At 46.3% G+C, this 21,028-nt stretch overlaps 1 protein-coding gene and 1 pseudogene across 2 annotated transcripts; both read left to right on the top strand.

Annotated features, from left to right (window-relative positions):
• The first annotated feature begins 22 nt into the window (after positions 1-22).
• MRPS2 (mitochondrial ribosomal protein S2) lies at positions 23-3,280 on the top strand. Of its 2 annotated transcripts, XM_016187384.2 has the most exons (4): positions 23-136; positions 225-359; positions 821-950; positions 2,629-3,280. In XM_016187384.2, the coding sequence occupies exons 1-4, from the start codon at positions 70-72 to the stop codon at positions 3,230-3,232; spliced, it is 936 nt and encodes a 311-aa protein (XP_016042870.2). In that variant the 5' UTR covers positions 23-69; the 3' UTR covers positions 3,233-3,280. The 2 variants fall into 2 exon arrangements, with proteins under 2 accessions (XP_016042870.2, XP_060055306.1); XM_060199323.1 differs by lacking the exon at positions 23-136 and having other exon boundaries at positions 143-359; positions 703-950.
• Positions 3,281-19,760: 16,480 nt separating this feature from the next.
• On the top strand, positions 19,761-21,015 carry LOC103112054 (small ribosomal subunit protein uS2-like; annotated as a pseudogene).
• Positions 21,016-21,028: the final 13 nt, after the last annotated feature.

Raw genomic sequence — 21,028 nt, 5'->3', positions numbered from 1 at the left:
CAGAGACTCCTCCCCGCCGGCAGCTGGCGCTGCAGCGGCGGCAGAGGCGGGCGCTGGGCGGGGATCCGCATGCGCACAGGCCCACCCGTGTCAGCCATGGCGCCCGCCGCGGCCCTGCGAACTGTGCTGGGTGCAGGTGGGGCTGCTTCCCTGGGCGGCGGGCAGGCGGGCACCTCCCCGGGCAGCGGCGGGAGCACCGGATGCAGTGTCCACTCTCTCCCCAGGCTTCCGGCCCGCGTCGCTCGGATGGCGGCTCCTCCAGGGGTGGCGGCCCCCTCCCCGCAGCAGGACCCTCGGTAGCGCCCCGGCCCCGGCCCCGGCCCCGGCCCCGGCAGCCAGCGAGCCCGAAGGCGGCAGCGGTAAAGCGGAGCCCCGGGGGCGGGGAGCGAGGGTCGGGCTTCCCGGTGGTGTGGGCGGGGGGCTGCATTCCTGCCACCGGGAAGTCCGGGTGCCCCTCGGTTTTGATGTCGCCCGGGCCTTGGGTTGAAGGGCCTCCCTGGGCCCCTCCGGGCACCCACCAGCGCGCCGGGTGGGGGACTAAGTGCCGGCCGCCCAGAGCACCCCCAGCCGCACACATTCCTGCAGGTGCCGAGCCAGCAGCTCCTGGCGGGCGGCTAACACTGGCTCCTTGGAAGGGGACATTTCTGGCGCCTGGGAGCTACCAGGACCCCAGAAACTCGCCGGGTCCTCTGCCTCCCACAGGAGGAGACCAGGGATGGGACCGGCCGGGGGCAAAGCCGAGGCGCTGGGCCTCTCCCCCCCCCCCCCCGCCCCAGGGTAGGGGAGGGTGTCACAGCGTGGTGCCCCCTTCCCCGCCTAGATCCCAGCGACAAGATCATCAGCGAGCCCCTCAAGCACCAAGACTTTTTCAATGTCAAGGAACTGTTTTCTGTGAGAAGTCTGTTCGATGCCCGGGTTCACCTCGGGCACAAGGCTGGCTGTCGCCATAGGTAAGTAACCCCTGATCCAGTGATGGGTAGGAGGGTGGCTAGAGGGCTATCGGGTTCATTCTGGCTCGAGTGGGTGTTGGTACAGCCCCCCCCCCCTTCATGGGGTCACTGAACTTCAAAACCCACACGGATTTCTTCTCTGCCTCTTTGTTCAGTCCACGCCCCCCCCCTACCTCCCCCAGGGATCTACCTGGCTGTAAGACCCACAGCACAGTCTGAAAGCCTGTTGGGGAATCCTCAGAGCTAGGTGTGAGGGGTGGAGGGCTGCCAGGCCAGGCAAAGCCCAGTAGCCACAGGAAAGAATGATACCATGGTTCCATATGTGTTGACAGTGATGTTGGGAATGGATTGGGGAAACTTACAGACAGGTAAGGAGGGGAGGCCGAGGAAGGGTGAACATGTGTTTCCAGAAGGAGAGTGGCATGGAGGGGGCAGTTGGCTTAGGAAAAGAGGGCCCAAAGGGAGCCCTAGGCATCCCTGAGTTCCCCAGTGCTGAAAGAGGTGGTGATGTGACCAGGTAGTAGCAAAAGAGGGACCAATGTAGGGCGCCACTGAGAAGGCCCAAAGCTCGACAGCATAGGGGTTCTGAATCCCCTGGGCAAAGTCCGCTGAGAAGAAAGAATAATGTCAGGAGAGATACCATAATGGTTATGCAGATTCTCTTGTCAGAGGATCTGAGGTCCCAGGTCCGCTGAGAAGAAAGAATAATGTCAGGAGAGATACCATAATGGTTATGCAGATTCTCTTGCCAGAGGATCTGAGGTCTAAGATCAGAGGATCTGAGGTGATGAGGTCCCACATCACCTTCGGCCAGAGCTGAGCACTGACCTGATTAAAAAAGAAGAGAAAAGGGGGCCGGGCAGTAGCGCAGTGGGTTAAACACACATGGCACGAAGCACAAGGACTGGCATAAGGACCCCAGTTCGAGCCCCTGGTTCCCCATCTGCAGGGGGATTGTTTCACAAGCGATGAAGCAGGTCTACAGGCGTCTCTTTCTCCCCCCTTCCCCCCCTTCCCTTTCTCCTCTCTCAGTTTCTCTCTGTCCTATCCAACAACAGCAATAACAATGACAATAATAATAAGGGCAACAAAAATGGGGGAAAATGGCCTCCAGGAGCAGTAGATTTGTAGTGCAGGCACCAAGCCCCAGTGATAACTCTGGAGGCAAAAAAAAAAAAAAAAAAAAAAAGACCATGATGGAAGAAGTAACGAGTGAACTGGACGGGGTGGTGGGGTGGATAGGGACCCCAGTTTATATAATTTATTTGTGTGTGCTAGGTTAATAGGGAGGTGGGTACCCTTCTATTGGGGGTTCCCCTGCTAAACATGGCCAGCTCCTGTCTGCAAGCTTTCAGCCCAAAACTCCCTCTGTTAAATGGCTGAATACACCATTGTCTCCATGTCTGAACATCCTGTGTGATGGCTTCCAGTCAGGTCCTTCATCAGAAGTGGGTGTTTGGGAGGGTTCAGTCACTCAGCTAAGACACTAGGCCTGTCCATCTTTCATCCTCTGTACAGTAATCCTCACTGCTTTGTGTCATATGGGGTAGGGTGGGGGACATGGGGGTGGTGTGTCCCTGCAGAGTAAGGCTTTCCCCAGGAGGAGCCTAGGGAATGTTGGTGGGGGAGGGACGGCAGAGCCCTCTTCACCAGACTTGGTGGGGTCTTCTTGGGCCAGGTTTATGGAGCCATACATTTTCGGGAGCCGCCTGGATCAGGACATCATAGACCTGGAGCAGACTGCCACACACTTGCAGCTGGCCTTGAACTTCACCGCCCATGTGGCCTACCGCAAAGGCATCATCTTGTTCATGAGCCGTAACCGGCAGTTCTCATACCTGATTGAGAAAACAGCCCAGGCGTGTGGCGAGTATGCCCACACCCGCTACTTTAAGGGTGGCCTGCTGACCAACGCTTCCCTCCTCCTGGGCCCCGGGGTGCGCCTGCCGGACCTCATCATCTTCCTACACACACTCAACAATGTCTTTGAGCCCCACGTTGCCATCCGAGACGCAGCTAAGATGAATATCCCTACCGTGGGCATCGTTGATACCAACTGCAACCCCTGCTTCCTCACCTACCCCATCCCCGGCAACGATGACTCGCCCCCTGCCATCCAGCTCTTCTGCAACCTCTTCCGTACCGTCATCAACCGGGGCAAGGAGAAGCGGAGGCAGGTGGAGTTACTGTACCGGCTGCAGGGCCAGAAGCAGGCAGAGGGCCAGGGACCTATGGACCCACCTTCCTTGGACATTCCGGCCAGATTTGAACAAGTCCCATGATGTAACTCACATCTCCCAAATAAAAACAGCAGCTGGGTCTGATCTTAAGCTAGAGCACTCTTCCTTTATCCTGGTCCTTACAGCTTTCCCAGCCACGTGGGCATTTGGATCCCTGCTTCTGCTTATATTTCTGGGTTCTGGATCTCAGCCTGTGAATTCTCTGGGGAAAACAGGAGACAAAGAGCAAGTCTCATCCCAAAAGGATGGAAAGTTTGAGCCCCTGATGGTTGATATAAATTACCCTTTAAAAACATATTTCTCAGAGAGACAGGTGGTGGCTCACACAGTAGAGTACACGTGTTAGCAAATATGAGGTCCTGGGGTTCAAGTACCTGTCCCCACCTGCAGGGGGAAGTTTCATGAGTGCTGGAACAGGGCTTTCTTTAGGTGTCTCCTCTGTCTCTCCCTATCTCTGTCTCTCGCCTTTATCAAAGGAAAAAAAGAAAAGAAATGGGTACCAGGAATAATGCAGTACTACGGGCACCAGGCTCCAGCAATAACCCTGGTGGCAAAATAAATAAGCAAATAAATACTTACCAGGATTGGAAGGTAGTTCACCCCATAGAGTGTATGTTTTACCATGATAAACAAAGACCTGGGTTCGAGCTTCTGGCTACCACATGGGGGCACCATGCAAAGGGGGGGATGAAAGATAAGCAGAGACATGCTTTGGTATCTCTGCTCTGTGTCTCTCTCCCTCTGTCATCTACTGGGGAATAGAGTCCACATGCCACAGTGGAATCAAGCAGGTATGAAGCTTTGGAGGGGAAGAAAATGCTTATGCAGCAATCTGAGAAGATCTCCCTTCTCTTTTTTTTTTTTTTTTTAACTTTTTTTTCATTATTTTTATATATTGGATAGAGACAGAAATCAGAAGGGAAGGGGGAAGAGACAGACTCCTGTAGCCCTGCTTCACCATTTGCAAAGCTTTCCCCCTGAAGGTGAGGACTGGGGTTTTCAACCTGGATCCTTGCACATTATAACGTGCACTCAACCAGATATGCCACCACCCAGCCTCCCTATGCCCCAAACAGGCACTGACCCTGGGTGAACGTTCAGGAAAGGCTTAGGGACCCTTGCTCACAAGGACCTGATGCTCACTTGTTTGTGGGGCTTTCTGGGGTGTATGGCAAGGCCTCCTTTTCAAAGACCCTCTTTGTGCCTTTTGCCTGGTCCTCCCAAGAGGAATTTGTTGGCTGGAAAGTGTCCAGGTGGTGGGGTCTGGCAAAGGGTGGCCCTCACGGGGCATGCGGAGATTGGAGGTCTGGAGTCTCAGTATATACTCAGTTTCTATCATGTTCTGTCAGCCTTTGTCATGTCACCTGCTTTGAAAGGTACAAGAAACCTAATGTGGGTTTGGAGCCAGTCTCACTAAAGAAATGTATAGAAGGGGCAAGGGGTAGGTGGCATAATGGTTATGCGAAGAGACTCTCATTCCTGAGGCTCCAAAGTCCCAGGTTCAATCCCCTTCACCATCAGCCAAAGCTGAGTAGTACTCTGGTTTAATTTTTTAAAAAAGGAGCAGTGTGTAGAAGTCGGCCAGTGGTAGCACACCCAGATGAGTGCACACATTACCATACTCAAGGACCTGGGTTCAAGCCCCAGTTCCCTGCCTGCAGATACTTCTTGAGTGGTGAGGCAGTTCTGCAGGTGTCTGTCTCCTCTGCCACTTCCCTCACAATTTCTGTCTGTCCTATCAAATAAAGTAATAAAAAGAAAAAAATGGCTGCAGGGAGGGGTGGGTTTATAGTGCTGGTACCAAGCCCCAGTGGTAACTTTGTTGGTAATAAATAATAAAATAAAATAAAATAAATTGTAGACCAGAGAATGAAAATGCACATTTATAAGCAGGAACTGACAGCTCCCCCAGAACACAGGGTTGACTAGGTCCTATCCATCACTACTCCAGAGCTATGAGGTAAGGAATGTTGACCCTAAGTCAAAACCCAAATTAGAACTACTCAAGTCCTGGTTACAAGGGCTTCCTCAGGCCTCATCCCAAAGACCCAAGCCTAACCATTGAAAAAACATGTTCAGGAGATCGTAGCAGTTCTGGTTTAGTCACCTTGGGCAGGCTTCTGATGATGAGAACGCATGGGAGATGTGGCCTGTCCTGTCCTGTTACCCTTGATTTAAGGGCTGGGCACAGGTAGGGGCAAGGGAGGGGGTGGCAGGGTGGTTGTAAGAAAGGGGCAAGTTTTTTTTTTAATATTCCCTTTTGTTGCCCTTGTTTTATTGTTGTAGTTATTGTTGTTAGATAGGACAAAGAGAAATGGAGAGAATAGGGGAAGACGGGGAGAGAAAGATAGACATCTGCAGACCTGCTTCATCACTTGTGAAGCGACTCCCCTGCAGGTGGGGAGCCCGGGGCTCAAACCGGGATCCTTATGCTGGTTCTTGAGCTTTGCACCACCTGCGCTTAACCCACTGCGCTACCGTCTGACTCCCAGGGGCAGGTTACGGCTCTAAGATTGCAGCTGGGTCCCTGTAGCAGCAGCATCTCCACACCCTGTGGGAGCCATACCAATGGCCTGCTTGCCCCTTCTTCCTCTGCTCACCCCCACCCCAACCTGTACTGGACTCAGACCAACAGAGACCAATGGAAATCAAAATAAGAAAAAACTAAACTGTCCTTCAGTTTCCCACAACTCTGGCTGGGCTTAACATTCCAGTATTGGAGTTTGCAAATCACACAGTAGGTTTGGGAAGAGGTAGAACAATGGGTAGGATATTGAATTCACAGGCGAGGTTCCGCTCTATCCCTGACATTGAATGTTGGATAGTATGCCAGCTCCCCTCGGCTTAAACACCAGTATGTCTGTATGAGATTAATTTGATCCCATTCAAAACTGTGGTCTATTTACATAAATCACTTTTACATTTACATAAAGCACCACACTCCCTCCAGGGCATTGATGGTTTAGTGGTAGAATTCTCACCTGCTCTGCCCCCTCTCCTTGTCACACCTTGATCTTCCACCAGTCACTTTTCGCTCCACCCTCTCTATGTCACATCCTGTTTCCACCCTACTTGGAGAGTATAAAAACAGCTGCTCTTCTGATTAAACACACTTGGAAATTGCTTTCCGGCTCCAAGAGTTCCAGAGTGTATCTCCTGCGAAGTTAGTGTGGCACGAGTTCCTGATCCCTCTCCCACGCAGCAGCCTAGATCAGCTCCAGTTGAGTTCTCTCCAACCCAGAGAGCACTAGCTCGGGAAGAAGCACCCTCAGGCTATCCCGGCAATTGCATGTGTCTGGTTCTCTATGCTTGGATGCTTGGGGCAGAATAGAAAAGTTTATCTTTTTTTTGCCTCCAGGGTTATTGCTGGAGATGGGGATTGGTGCCTGCACTACAAATCTACTGCTCCTGGAGGCTTTTTTCCCCTTTTGTTGCCCTTGTTGTTTTATTGTTGTTGTGGTTATTATTCTTGTTGTTAATGTTGTTGGACAGGACAGAGATATGGAGAGAGGAGGGGAAGTCAGAGGGGGAGAGAAAGACACCTGCAGACCTGCTTCACCCCTTGTGAAGTGACTCCCCTGCAGGTGGGGAGCCGGGGGCTCAAACCAGGATCCTTACTCTGGTCCTTGCGCTTTGTGCCACATACGCTTAACCTGCTGCGCCACCACCCAACCCCCTTATTATATATATTTTTAACAGCTGCTGGAGAGTGACAGTTACAGGCATTCCCATTAATCCTTGCCTGTCTCACCAGCCAATCTCAGCCCAGCATACAAAGAAGTCATACCCTATCACCTTCTAACTTCCTACTACTCCCTCCTTCCCAAAACTGTCATCACATATTTGCCTCTATCTCCCGAATTGGATGTAAGCTTCAGGAGATCAGGGACTTTCCAGTGTTCACTGCTGTGACCTCTTATTATACATTTAGTAGCTCTCCAGTAAACAAGCTATTGAATGGTGGAGTGAATGAGTACCAGGCTGGGGCCATGAATAAATACACGACTTGATTTACTACAAAGATATAGATCTCATTCAAGACTTTATAGTCTCCTTCATATATACTATGCATGTGAGTTCATCAAGTGTTGTGTGATAACTTTTTTTTCCCTTTTTTGAAAAGTTTCAGGTAGTTCGGGAGGTGGCACAGTGGATAAAGCATTGGACTCTCAAGCAGGAGATCCCAAGTTCAATCCCTCACAGCACATATACTAGAGTGGTGTCTTCTCCTTCCTCTCTCTCCTCCTGTCTTTCTCATGAATAAGTAAAATCTTAAAAAAAAAAAAAAAAGTTTCAGAGCATGGGCCAGGCAGTGGTGCACCTGGTTAAGCACAACACATTACAATATGCAAGAACCCGGGTTCGAGCCCGCTCCCCACATGCAAGGAGGAAGCTTCATGAGTGGTGAAGCAGTGCTGCAGCTGTCTTTCTGTCTCTCCTTATCTTCCCATCCCCTCTCAGTTTCTCTGTCTCTATCCAATGATGAGTAAATAAAAATATCTTTTTTAAAAAATATGTATTTATAGTGGTCCAGGAGGTGGTGCAGTGGATAAAGCATCAGACTCTCAAGCATGAGGTCCTGAGTTCAATCCCTGGAAGCACATGTACCCCAGTGATGTCTGGCTCTTTCTCTCTCCTAACTATTTTTCTCATTAATAAATAAATAAAATCTTTAAAAAATATATGTATTTACTTATTTATTCCCTTTTGTTGCCCTTGCTGTTTTATTGTTGTAGTTATCGATATCGTCGTTGTTGGATAGGACAGAGAGAAATGGAGAGAGGAGGGGAAGACAGAGAAGGGGAGAGAAAGACAGACACCTGCAGACCTGCTTCACCGCCTGTGAAGTGACTCCCCTGCAGGTGGGGAGCGGGGGCTCGAACCGGGATCCTTATGCAGGTCCTTGTGCTTTGTGCCACCTGTGCTTAACCTGCTGCGCTATACTGCCTGACTACCAATAAAAATATCTTAAAAACAGAATTCTGAAACAGTTAAAGCCAGTAGCCTCTATGTCACAGCACTCTTCAACTCTTCTGTGCTCTTCCTCTAGTCTCTCCTAAAAAGAAAAGTTTCAGAGCTATGGAAAAGTTATACAATGACCCCCATATACATTCCACCTAGATTCCACCAGTTGACAACATTTTAACACATTTGCTTTACCTATCCTCCATGTGGTTATCATCATCATCATTATTATTGTTTTATTTTATTTATAAGAAGGAAACCCCAACAAAACCATAGGATTAAGAGGGGTACAACTCAGGAGTCAGGCGGTAGCACAGCGGGTTAAGTGCATGTGGTGCAAAACAAAGCACAAGGACCAGCATAAGGATCCCTGTTTGAGCCCCCGGCTCCCCACCTGCAGGGGAGTCACTTCACAGGCGGTGAAGCAGGTCTGTAGGTGTCTATCTTCCTCTCCCCCCACTCTGTCTTCCCCACCTCTCTTGATTTCTCTCTGTCCTAGCCAAGGACAGCAACAACAACAACAACAATAATTACCACAACAATGATAAAACAAGGGCAACAAAAGGGGAAAAAATGGTCTCCAGAAGCAGCGGATTCGTGGTGCAGGCACTGAGCCCCGGCAATAACCCTGGAGGCAAAACAAAAAGAGAGCGGTACAACTCCACACAATTCCCACCACCAGAACTCCATATCCCATCCCATCCCCTGATAGCTTTCCTATTCTTTAACCCTCTGGGAGTATGGACCCAAGGTCATTGTGGGATGCAGAAGGTAGAAGGTCTGGCTTCTGTAATTGCTTCCCCGCTGAACATGGGCATTAACAGGTTGATCCATACTCCCAGTCTGCTTCTCTCTTTCCCTTGTGGGGTTCTGGGGAAGCGGAGCTCCAAGACACATTGGTGGGGTTGTCTGTCCAGGGAATTCGGGTAGGCATCATGCTAGCATCTGGAAAGTTGCTGAAAAGAAAAGTTAACATATAAAGCTAAACAAATTGTTGACTAATCATGAGCCTAAAGGCTGGAATAGTTCAGATGAAGAGATGGGGTGGGGGGGGACCCATGTTGTAGATAGCAAGTAGGCATATTTTAATTATATTCAAAAGGATGTCTCTCCCTCTCTGAAATAATGAAAATCATGGCCAGAGGAAGCCACTCAGAAGAAGTATTGTATAGGTACAAAGCTCTCACATACTGTATACACATACACATACACACACACACACACACACAGAGAGAGAGAGAGAGAGAGAGAGAAGCTGAAGAGTTATCAAGATTCTATGAATAATGATAAAAATAATAACCACGGGGCTGGATATTGGCTTTGCAATGTGTGTGTCCCAGGTTTGAGCTCAGCCTCCACCACTGTGAGTGACTCCTTCTTTCTCTTACTTGGTATTTATTTATTTACTTATTTATTTATTTCTATCAGAGCACTGCTCAGGTCTGGCTTATGGTGGTGCAGGGGATTGAACCTGGGACTTTGGAGCCTGAGGCATGAGAGTCTGTTTGCATAACCATTATGATACCTATCCCTATGTGGGTGACTCCTTCTCTCTCTCTCTCTCTCCATTTGTTTCTAGCTTAAAAAATAAAGTCCTTGCTATAATAATTGAAAAACACTGAAGAATTGACTTCCTCAATGTTTCCAATTTTCACTTAAATGTCCTCTAAGATCTAGTAGAGCGTGAGTGTCAGGAAATGACTCCAAACAAACCCAGAAGGCAATTACGGGCAGTTTCAAATTAAAAACTTTACCCTGCTAACCAAAATGGTCCCACGTATTTTAGGATTTACATACATGTGGATAGAGAGAGATTCTGCCTCAAATACATTTTTTGCAATAAGCATATGACATGTTAGAGTGTCTTATCACACCTCTCTATAACTCAACTAAACAAACAGATTTTTGCTCTGATTCATCCCAATATTGTGGAAAACCTCACCAAGATGTCTTGGATGCTTTTCTTTGACACTGCTGCCATCTAGTGTGGAAGGGGAAAAAAGAAAAGAGCTTTGGAGATCTGGTCTAGAAGACGGCATAGTGGGTTGACAGCTTTACTTGCAAGCCTGAGGTCCCAAATTCCACCCTGAGCATAGCACATACTAGAGCAGTGCTCCGCTTCTCCCTTTTGCTATAGTTACTGTTAATAAACAGTAATTTTTTTATCAACAAGAGGGATAGGAAGAGAAAGAAAAAGAACTAGGAAGAGAGAAAAAAGGAACCAGACATCACTCTGGTGCATGTCTGCCAGGGATCAAACTCAGGACCTATGCTTGAGAGTCCAATGCTTTATCCACTGCGCCACCTCCCAGATCACAACAATACATCTTTAGGGCCAGGCAGTGACAACCCGGTAGAGAGCCCACAATGCTCAAGGACTCAGATTCAAGTCCCTAGTCCCTACCTGCAGGGGAATGTTGTTCATGAGTAGTGCTGCAGTGTCCTCTCTCTCTCTCTCTCTCCTCTCTGCCTTCCCTCTCAACTTCTTGCTGTCTCTCAAAAAACAAAAATAAAAAAACACCAGGAGCATTGGATTCTTATGCAAGCACTAAGCCCCAGTGATAACCAGGATGACAATTAAAAAAAATATATATATATATGTATATATCAAGAGGCTGGGTGAGGACACACCTGGTTGAGTGCACGTTAGAATATGTAAGGACCTGGGTTCGAGCTCCCAGTTTCCACCTTCAGGGGGAAAGCAGTGTTGCAGGTGTCTCTTTGTCTCTCTCCCTCTCTCTCTCTCTCTCTTTTTTTACCAGAGCACAACTTAGCTCTGGCTTATGGTGGTACATGGGATTGAACCTGGGACTTCAAAGCCTCAGGCATGATAATCTGTTTGCATAACCATTATACTATCTACTCCTGCCTGTCTCTCCCCCTATCACCCCTTTCCCTCTCAATGTCTGGCTTTCTTTATCCAATATATAAATAAAGAATATATATATATATATATATATCATGAGGTCCTAAATTTGATCCCTATATTCTCACAGGCTGAGCTATTTCCCAGGCCCAGATGCCACAGACCACCACAGTGGATGAGCAGCAGGAGGGTCAGGGGTCTTGAAGGCAACCTCCCTGGTGGGTCAGGAGTTGGCGTGAGGGAGAACAGATAGACACCACACTCTATTGGAGGGTGAATCTGGACTCGTTTTAATAGTGAAACTGCTTTAGCTTTTATACTTTTTTCAGGTTACATTTAGGTTGCCTAAACAACCAGCTTAGTCTTGTGGCTTTGGCAGGCTACATGTTACTCCCCTATAACTGTAAAGAATGGTACAATGCTTAGTATCGCCCTGTTCTCAGGGGAGGTCATACCCAGAATTGTTTTTGACTTTTGCGGAGGGCTATTTCTATCATTAATCTTCTGTGGGGGGCAAACGGATCTTTGCCTAGTCGTGGACCACTGCTCATCTAGATCTGGTACAGTTTAACTATTAATCTTTCTTTGTTTCAATACGTCAACTTGTACCAGGGAGACCTCAATCTCTGTATTCTTTCTTTGAGGGGCAAGTCATAACATGACTTCTTTTGTCCATCTATGTTGACCCACCTTCCCCACTTTCATAATGTAACTTTCAAATATGCCCCTGTGTAAGGGAGAGGGGGTGTTTCTGACTCTCCATTCCCACCAGGCACTGCCAAAGCACTATTAATTGTGCACTACTAATCAATTGTGACAGTATAATTATTTGTAGCAATAATGGGGGGAGAATGCGTCGACCCATTCTCATCCTCCTGCCCAGCTTCCTTGAAGTCTGAATGCAGGTCCAGAGGAGATGACCCTGTCAGGCTCCCTGGCGATCGTGTCTGGGTGGCGCACCCAGAAGTATCAGAAATGGTTTAAATGAAGGAACTAACCTGAGTAGAACAGTTTTTTTTGTTTGTTTTGTTTTCAAAATACTTTACCAGAGGAAATAATGGCTATAGGACAGCTAATACTTTAATACAGTTTCTTGTGGTCCAGGAGGTGTCGCAGTGGTAAAGCTTTGGACTCTCAAGCATGAGGTCCCAAGTTCGATCCCCGGCACACATGTGCCAGAGTGATGTCTGGTTCTCTCTCTCTCCTTCTTTCTCATAAATAAATAAAAAAATCTTTAAAAATATATATATAGTTTCTTTTTTTTCATTATTCTTTCAAGTTTCTATTTATTTAAAAATGGAAACACCAACAAAACCATAGGATAAAAGGGGTACAACTCCACACAATTCCTGCCACCAGAACTCCATATCCCATTTCCTCCCCTGATAACTTTCCTGTTCTTTAGCTGTCTGGGAGCATGGACCAAGGGTCACCATGGGGTGCAGAAGGTGGAAGGTCTGGCTTCTGCAACTGCTTCCCCGCTGAACATGGGTGTTGGCAGGTTGATCCATACTCCTAGCCTGTTTCTCTCCTTCCCTAGTGGGGCAGGGATCTGGGGAGGCGGGGCTCCAGGACACATGGTGGGGTTCTCTGCCCAAGGAAGTCTGGTTGTCATTATGGTAGCGTCTGGAACCTGGTGGCTGAAAAAGAGTCAAGATAGAAAGCAGAGCAAGGGCTGGGGAGACAGCATGATGGTTACACAAAAGACTTTCATGCCTGTGGTCTGAGGTTCAATGCCCAGCACCACCATAAGCCAGAGCTGAGCAGTGCTCTGATGTTTCTCTTCTCTCTGTGTGTGTGTGTATCTCTCTTTCATTAAAATAAATTAAAAATATTTTAAAAAAAGAAAAAGAAAGCAGAGCAAATTGTTGACTGATCATGAACTTAAAGGCAAGAATATTGCAGATGGAGATTTACAGTCTCCATTTTGGAAAAAACTAGTAGGTCTATTTCAGGTATATTCCAAGGGGCCCATTACCCAACTAGTTTTTGCCTGCGCCTGACAACTAATATGCAAGTGACTTAAGCTATTGTCTGGGGCGATGATGTCATAGTTGGAAAAAGGACCAGAAAGCTGGATCAGGGAAGAGGGTAGCTCCCAAATATGGGAAAAGTATGTAAATATTGTTAGCTGTAAACCCCATCAATCTGATTTGGGGCCCATGTTCAGCACAGGAGCCTATGTAACCTCTATATCCCTGTAGATCTGAGGTCACATTCCATGGTCACAGCTAGGAACATTCCAGGCTGTGCCAGTTTCAGGACCCATCATCCTTGGATGACAGGCAGAGTATGCTCTCCAACCCCCTTCCAGGAATGGAACATTCCAGTAGAGCAGTTTTTAACAATCTTGAAGTCTTTTGAGATCTGCAGTCACATATGGGATCTATTTCATGAACTTTATTGAAGTTCATGAGTCAGACACATGCATATTACTCTTTGGTTTCTTCTTTGATTCGCTGGCATTGGTAGGCTCCATACTTATTTAACCATACCACACAAACCTCTCTGTAATGACTGCCTTAGGCATGCTAGACAGCAACATCCACATCCTTTCATTTTAAAGGAAATCCTATTCTGGAAAAGCTAATTTGCTCCGTTGAGTTTCATCTGGCCAGTTCTATGTCCATAAGAGTAGCAGGTTAATTATGACCTAACGCAGTTTCCATGAAATATTTATTTATTTATTTATTTATTTATTTATTTATTTATTTATTTTTGTCTGATCAGAGCACTGTTCTGCTCTGGCTCATGGTGTTGGGAATTAAACCTGAGAGCTCCTAAACTCAGTGTAACTATTCTGTTAGCTCCCCACCTGGTGCTGTGGTTTCTACCACTCCCCCCAACTCTTATCTGAACAAATCAGTCTGGAGTGGTAAAACCCAAAAGATGACAACAACAACAAGAAAAAAGAAAAGAAAAGAAAAGAAAAAAATAAGTGATCTATGGCTTAGTATTTATTGTTTCAATGATAATGTTTGTTATTTAGGCCAAGAGTTACTTAAAGGTGATGTTTGCAACAGTTCTGTTTTATTAAGCTAGACCTGAGCAGTGCTCTAGTAAAAAAAAAAATAATAATAAGGTAACTAAGGTTTTGAGGGAAGACACTGCCTACTTGTATGTAAAAAACTTTTTTTTTTTTGTAAAAAACTTTTATGGGACTGTGCTGCACCTGGTTAAGTGCACCTTGCTCAAGGACCCGGATTTGAGCCCCTGCTTCGTACCTGAAGCCACCCTCCTTCATGAGTGGTAAAGTAGGTCTGCAGGTGTCTGTCTTTCTCTCCTCTTTCTGTCTCTACTTCCCTTCTCATTTTCCCACTTCCCTTCTCATTTTCCCTCTTCCCCTATTCAATAGAACAAAATAGAGGAGAAAAAAAAAAAAGGAAAATATGGCCAATGAGAGTGGTAGATCAGTAGTGCTGGTATGATACCAAGCCCTAGCAATGACCACCTGGTGGTGCGGGGAATTGAACCTGGAATGCTGGAGCCTCAGGCAAGAGAGTCTGTTTGCATAACCATTATGCTGTGTCCCCCATCCTACCTGAATTAGTCTAGGATTATTTGTTAAAAACAAAAAAGAATTCTAAGAAAAAAATTGAAGAAGAACCTAATTCAGGTTTAATCCCCTGTATCACCATAAGCCAGAGCTAAGCAGTGATCTGGAAAAAAAAAAGAAGTAGTAAAGGAAGAAAGATAGAAAGAACACCTGAGATAGTAGAAATCAATGCCAGCTTTTCTCAGGTTATGACATTTGATCTAATATCTAAAAAGAAAAGCACATGGGCCAGGAGGTGATGCAGTGGATAAAGTACAAGCATGAGGTCCTAAGTTTGATCCCTGTTGCCACATATGGCACAACGCTGCTCCAGTTCTCTCTCTCCTCCTCCCCCACCATAAATAAATAAATATTTTAATTTATTTGTGTATGAAAGAGAAGGTAGGAAAGAGAGAAAGAGAAGCCAGAGATTGCACTTGGGAACTCATGTTTGAGAGTACAACACATTATACACTGTGTTACCTCTCAAGCTGCAAAATGAATTAATACAAGGGGCTGGTTGGTAGTAAGCTTGGTTGAGGACACATGCTGTCACGTCAAGGACACAGATTCAAGCCCCCAGTTGCCAACCTGCAGAGGAGGACGCTTCATGAGCAGGGAAGCAGTGCTGTAGGTGTCTCTTTCTCCCTCCCTATTCCCCGTTCCTTCTCAATTTCTCTTTGTCATAGCCAATATAGAAAAAACAAGTAAGTAAGTACAAAGAAAAGTATGACAACTGATGAGATTTTTAAAGAATTGAAGAGAAGATTCCCATCCAGGTATCTTGGCTTATGAGTCAGGAAAGAAGTTGCCATGATTGAGGAAATGAAAGGCCAATGAACATAAAAAAAGAGTCCTGGCCAGGGAGTAGAGGAGACTAAGAAATGACACTCAAATAGCCTTGGAGGTGGTGCAGTGGATAAAGCTTTGGACTCTCAAATACAAGGTCTCAATCATGAGTTCTATACCCGGCATTACATGTGCCACAGCTATGTATTGGATAACTCCCTCTTCCCCGCCCCTTTCAAATATAAAATTCTTTTAAGGTGTGGTCCGGGAGGTGGCGCAGTGGATAATGCATGAGGCCCTGAGTTCAATCCCTGGCAGCACATGCACCAGAGTGATGTCTGGTTCTTTCTCTCTCCTATCTTTCTCATGAATAAATAAATAAATTCTTAAAAAAAATTCTTTTAAGGTGACAGTAAAGGGTAGCAGTAATGATCATCTGTATGGGACCCTCTGCCTCCCCCCCCCAAGGAAACATCCAACAACAAGCTAATGCGACAGCCCTCTGATGACTGGTTGAGAGAGCAGCCGCGGACTCCCCAGCCCAAGGAATAGTCTTGTTGTATGTCTCCTCTTTTCCTATTTTTCTAATAAACTCACTCTTTCTTATATGTGGAAAGTCTCATTCCATTTGAGCGGGAAGAACCCACAGTAGCCAGTTAAAAAATATGTCTATTTCTGGGGGGCCAGGTGGTGGCACACCTGGTTGAGCACACGTTACTATGTGCAAGGACCCAGGTTTGAGCCCCCTGTTCCCACCGGAAAGGGAAAGCTTTGCAAGTGTTGAAGCAGTGTTGCAGGTGTGTCTCTCTGCCTCTCTTCCTCTCTATCGCCCTTCCCTCTAGATTTCTGGCTGCCTCTATCTAATAAGTAAATAAATATAATAAAAAAATTTTAAATAGGGAGTCAGGCGGTAGCACGGTGGGTTAAGCGCACGTGGCACAAAGCACAAGGACCAGCTGAAGAATCCCAGTTCAAGGCCCCCGGCTCTTCACCTACAGGGGCGTTGCTTCACAGGCGGTGAAGCAGGTCTGCAGGTGTCTATCTTTCTCTCCCCCTCTCTGTCTTCCCCTCCTCTCTCCATTTCTCTCTGTCCTATCTAACAACAACGACATCGACAACAATGACAGCAATAACAACAACAATAATAACTATAACAAGGGCAACAAAAGGGAATAATAAATATATTTTAAAATCTTTAAAATTTTTTTAAATATATCTATTTCTGGCATGAGAGCCATAAGCAGATAAAGCCATCTTTACCTCCTCTCTCTTCCTGCTCCGTATTTAGATGTGTGGTCCAGAGTTGTGGTCACTGTCCTGCAACCATGAAAAGCCTGAAGATCAAAGACAGATGATTTAGGAAGGTGTAAAGGACAGAAAGAATGAAAGTCCTTGATGACATCATCAAACTACCAAACCACTCCTGGAAACCCCTACCTTCATCCTTTTTGTTAATTAGAAAATGAAAGTCTAGGATTGGCAAGGTAGCCAGCTAACTTGGATAGTGATCTTGTTTTGTCATGGGCTCAACCCAGGTTTGAATACTACCTCCACTACCTGGAAGGAAGCTTCAGTGCTGTGATGTCGTTATGTCTCTCTATCTCTGTTTTTCTACTTGAAAAAGATGGCCTGTGGAGGTGAAGCACCAGTAATGACAAACAAAATAATAAAAGTGTATGCTAGTTGAAGTTTAGTTTTTTTGTATTGAAGCCATACCACTGATGTAGCAGGGACGTGACTATATATACATATAGATTATATATATATATATATATATATATATATATATATATATATATATATATATATCATAAGTGTGATTATACATGTATACATACATATCAACACAAAAGTTGAACACGGGAGTTGGTAGTAGCGCAGTGGGCTAAGCGAATGTGGCGCAAAGCATGAGGACCAGCGTAAGACTCCCAGTTCGAGCCTCCAGTTCCCCACCTGCAGGGAAGTCGCTTCACAGGTGGTGAAGCAGGTCTGCAGGTGTCTCTCTTTCTCTCTCCCTCTGTCATCCCCTCCTCTCTCCATTTCTCTCTGTGGTATCTAACAATGATGACATCAATAATAATAACTACAATAGAAAACAAGGGCAACAAAACAGAAAAATATAAATATTTTTATAAAATATTTTTAAAAGGTTGAAGAGAACACAAACTGAATCTTTTCAATATATAAGCTGTGTAATTGATATACAGACTCTCTCAAAAGCCTAGACCAAGCAGATCAGAAGCAACAATATCACAGCTATATACAAGATACTGGGTACTGTACAGCAAACCCTAACAAAAGGACTTTTCAAAGTTAACCCAATTACCAAATAATGTGATGATAACATTAACTATCGATTGTCTTTTTGAACCCTAAGACAGCAGGAACCTCATATCTCCACTACAGAGCCTCTACTTCCCCCAGTCCTGGAACCATTGGATAGGGCCCACTTTCCCGTATGCCTCTCCCAATCCATATCAAATAATATTGCATCTGCCGATCACAACCTAACCAACACAACGATTGCCACCTCAACATGCTTCACTTCAGACTGTGTCCAGAGACTTCACGTGTGGAATGACAACCCTTCAGCTTCATTACTTGGGTGAGACCTTTCCTTTCATAGTACACTCTAATTCCATCTCAGGTGGTTCACTTTCTAACAAAGTCCCAAAACCTAGATATACACCAGTTTCTGTGAGAGAGAGCATATGTTCACACATATCCGTAAACTACTGCAAAATATATACCTGAAAGCAGAAGTACACTAGAGTTTGCAGCGAGTATCCCCCTAACACTTCCTCTCCACTATTCTAAGCTTTGGGTCCATGATTGCTCAACAATTTGTTTGGCTTTGTATGTCAACTCTCTTTTCAGTCACCAGGTTCCAGATGTCATCAGGATGCCGGCCAGGCTTCCCTGGACTGAAGACTCCACCAATGTGTCCTGGAGCTCAGCTTCCCCAGAGCCCCACCCTACTAGGGAAAGAGAGAGGCAGACTGGGAGTATGGACCGACCAGTCAACGCCCATGTTCAGCAGGGAAGCAATTACAGAAGCCAGACCTTCTACCTTCTGCAATCCACAATGACCCTGGGTCCATGCTCCCAGAGGGATAGAGAATGGGAAAGCTATCAGGGGAGGGGGTGGGATATGGAGATTGGGTGGTGGGAATTGTGTGGAATTGTACCCCTCCTAGCCTATGGTTTTGTTAATTAATACTTTCTTAAATAATAAAAAAAAAGGTTGAAGAGACTCTAGAGAACAAAAGTGGGAGAGGGCTAGGCAGTGACATAGTCAATAAAGCTTTAGATTCTTAGATATGAAGTCCCAAGTTCAATCCCTGATATCCCATGTGCCAGAGTGATTCTCTGGTTGTTTTCTCTTCTCTCATTAATAAACACATTTTTAATAAAGTGGAACAGTTATTGATGATGACTACAGCTGTCCTGGAAAAGGGCCATCATGTAGAGAGATAATAGTAAAGTTGGAAACAGACATATTTAAGTTTATCTGCAGGTAAAAATTACAAGGCTAGTTCAGATGTGAGAGGTGAAATGGTGTATGAATGAAGGCTGACTTGTTCTTGGTGGTCTCATTTACTGACAGAAAGACATGAATAAATTTCAGTGATGGATAGAATCAAGAGTTCTTTTTATTTATTATTTTTTAAATTTTATTTTAACCAGAGCACTGCTCAGTTCTGGCTTATGGCCTTGTGGGGGATTGAACTGGGGACTTGAGAGCCTCAGGCATGAAAGTCTCTTTGCATAACCATTATGCTATACCCACCCAAGAGTTCTTTTTAACATATAACATTTATAATCTGCTCAAGCCATTCACATAGAGCTTTCAAGTAATGGAGTTAGGTCAAGGCTTGACTTTCGTCTTGGGGGTTATTAACACATAGGTGCTATTAAATAAAATCAGCACCATAGTGTGAGTAGCAAAGGAAGTAACCTAAATTTTCATTTCAGACCTGGTGTCACATTTCTACGAGGAGAAAGGTTTGTGCCAAAGCTAAGTGTATTGACTTGTTCAACTCACTTGATGGACAGATGCATTTATAAGCTAAAGAGAAATTTGCAGGGACTAGGGTGTAGTTGCACATAGTGCAGAGTGCAAGGACCCACTTAAGGATCCCAGTTCAAGCCCCCAGCTCCCCACCTGCAGGGGGGTCACTTTGCAAGTGGTGAAGCATGTCTGCAGGTGTCTATCTTTCCTTCCCCCTCTCTGTCTTCCCTTCCTCTCTCAATTTCTCTCTGTCCTATCCAACAACAATCACAACAATACAACAAGAACAACAACAAAATGGAATGACCTCCAGGAGCAGTGGCATCATACTGCAGGCACCAAGTCCCAGTGATAACCATAGAGGCAAAAAAAAAAAAAAAAGCCTTTCCCATTACCCAGAAAGGGGTCCATATCGCGTTGTTCTCGGTTCCTGTCCTAATTTAAAGGGAAACATTCACAATGTCCGGAGTCCTTGATGTCCTGCAAATGAAGGAGGATGTCCTCGAGTTCCTGGCAGCGAGAACCCGCCTCGGTGGTACCAACTTTGAATTCCAAATGGAGCAGTACACCCGCAAGAGGAAAAGTGACGGCATCTATATCATCAACTTGAAGAGAACCTGGGAGAAGCTGCTGCTGGCCGCCCGCGCCATTGTTGCCATAGAGAAGTCAGTGTAAGCTCCAGGAACACTGGCCAGCGAGCTGTGCTGAAGTTTACTGCTGCCATTGGAGCCACTCTGACTGCTGGCTACTTCACTCCTGGAACCTTCACTAACCAGATCCAGGCTGCTTTCGGGAAGCAAGGCTTCTCGTCGTTACTGACCCCAGGGCCGACCACCAGCCTCTCACAGAGGCTTCTTACATTAACCTGCCTACCATCGCCCTGTGTAACACAGACTCTGCTCTGCGCTATGTGGACATTGCCATTCCCTGCAACAACAAAGGAGCCCCCACTCAGTGGGCCTCATGTGGTGGATGCTGGCCCATAAAGTTCTGCGCATGTGTGGCACTATCTCCCCGTGAACACCCCTGGGAGGTCATGCCTGATCTCTACTTCTTCTTCTTCTTCTTTTTAAATGTTTCTCTCTCTCTCTCTTTTTTATATTTATTTATTTCCTTTTGTTGCCCTTGTTTTATTGTTGTAGTTCTTATTGTTGTTGATGTCATTGTTGGATAGGGCAGAGAGAAATGGAGAGAGGAGGGGAAGACAGAGAGAGGGAGAGAAAGATTAGACACCTGCAGACTTGCTTCACTGCCTGTGAAGCGACTCCCCTGCAGGTGGGGAGCCGGGGGCTCAACCCGGGATCCTTCGACTGTCCTTGCGCTTAACCCGCTGCGCTACCACGCGACTCCCCTGATCTCTACTTCTACAGAGATCCTGAGGAGATCGAAAAGGAAGAACAGACTGCTGCTGAAAAGGCTGTGACCAAGGAGGAGTTCCAGGGCGAATGGAGCTCCAGCCCCAGAGTTCACCGCAGCCCAGCCTGAGGTGGCAGACTGGTCTGAAGGTGTGCAGGTGCCCTCTGTGCCCATTCAGCAGTTCCCTACTGAAGACTGGAGTGCTCAACCTGCCACAGAAGACTGGTCTGCAGCTCCCACTGCTCAGGCCACTGAATGCGTAGGAACAACTGAGTGGTCTTAAGCTGTTTTCCAATAAAATCAGACAGTGGTGAG

Source organism: Erinaceus europaeus, chromosome 10 (genome assembly GCF_950295315.1).
Source record: "Erinaceus europaeus chromosome 10, mEriEur2.1, whole genome shotgun sequence".
Taxonomy (NCBI): domain Eukaryota; kingdom Metazoa; phylum Chordata; class Mammalia; order Eulipotyphla; family Erinaceidae; genus Erinaceus; species Erinaceus europaeus.
This window is presented reverse-complemented; position numbering and strand designations above follow the sequence as displayed.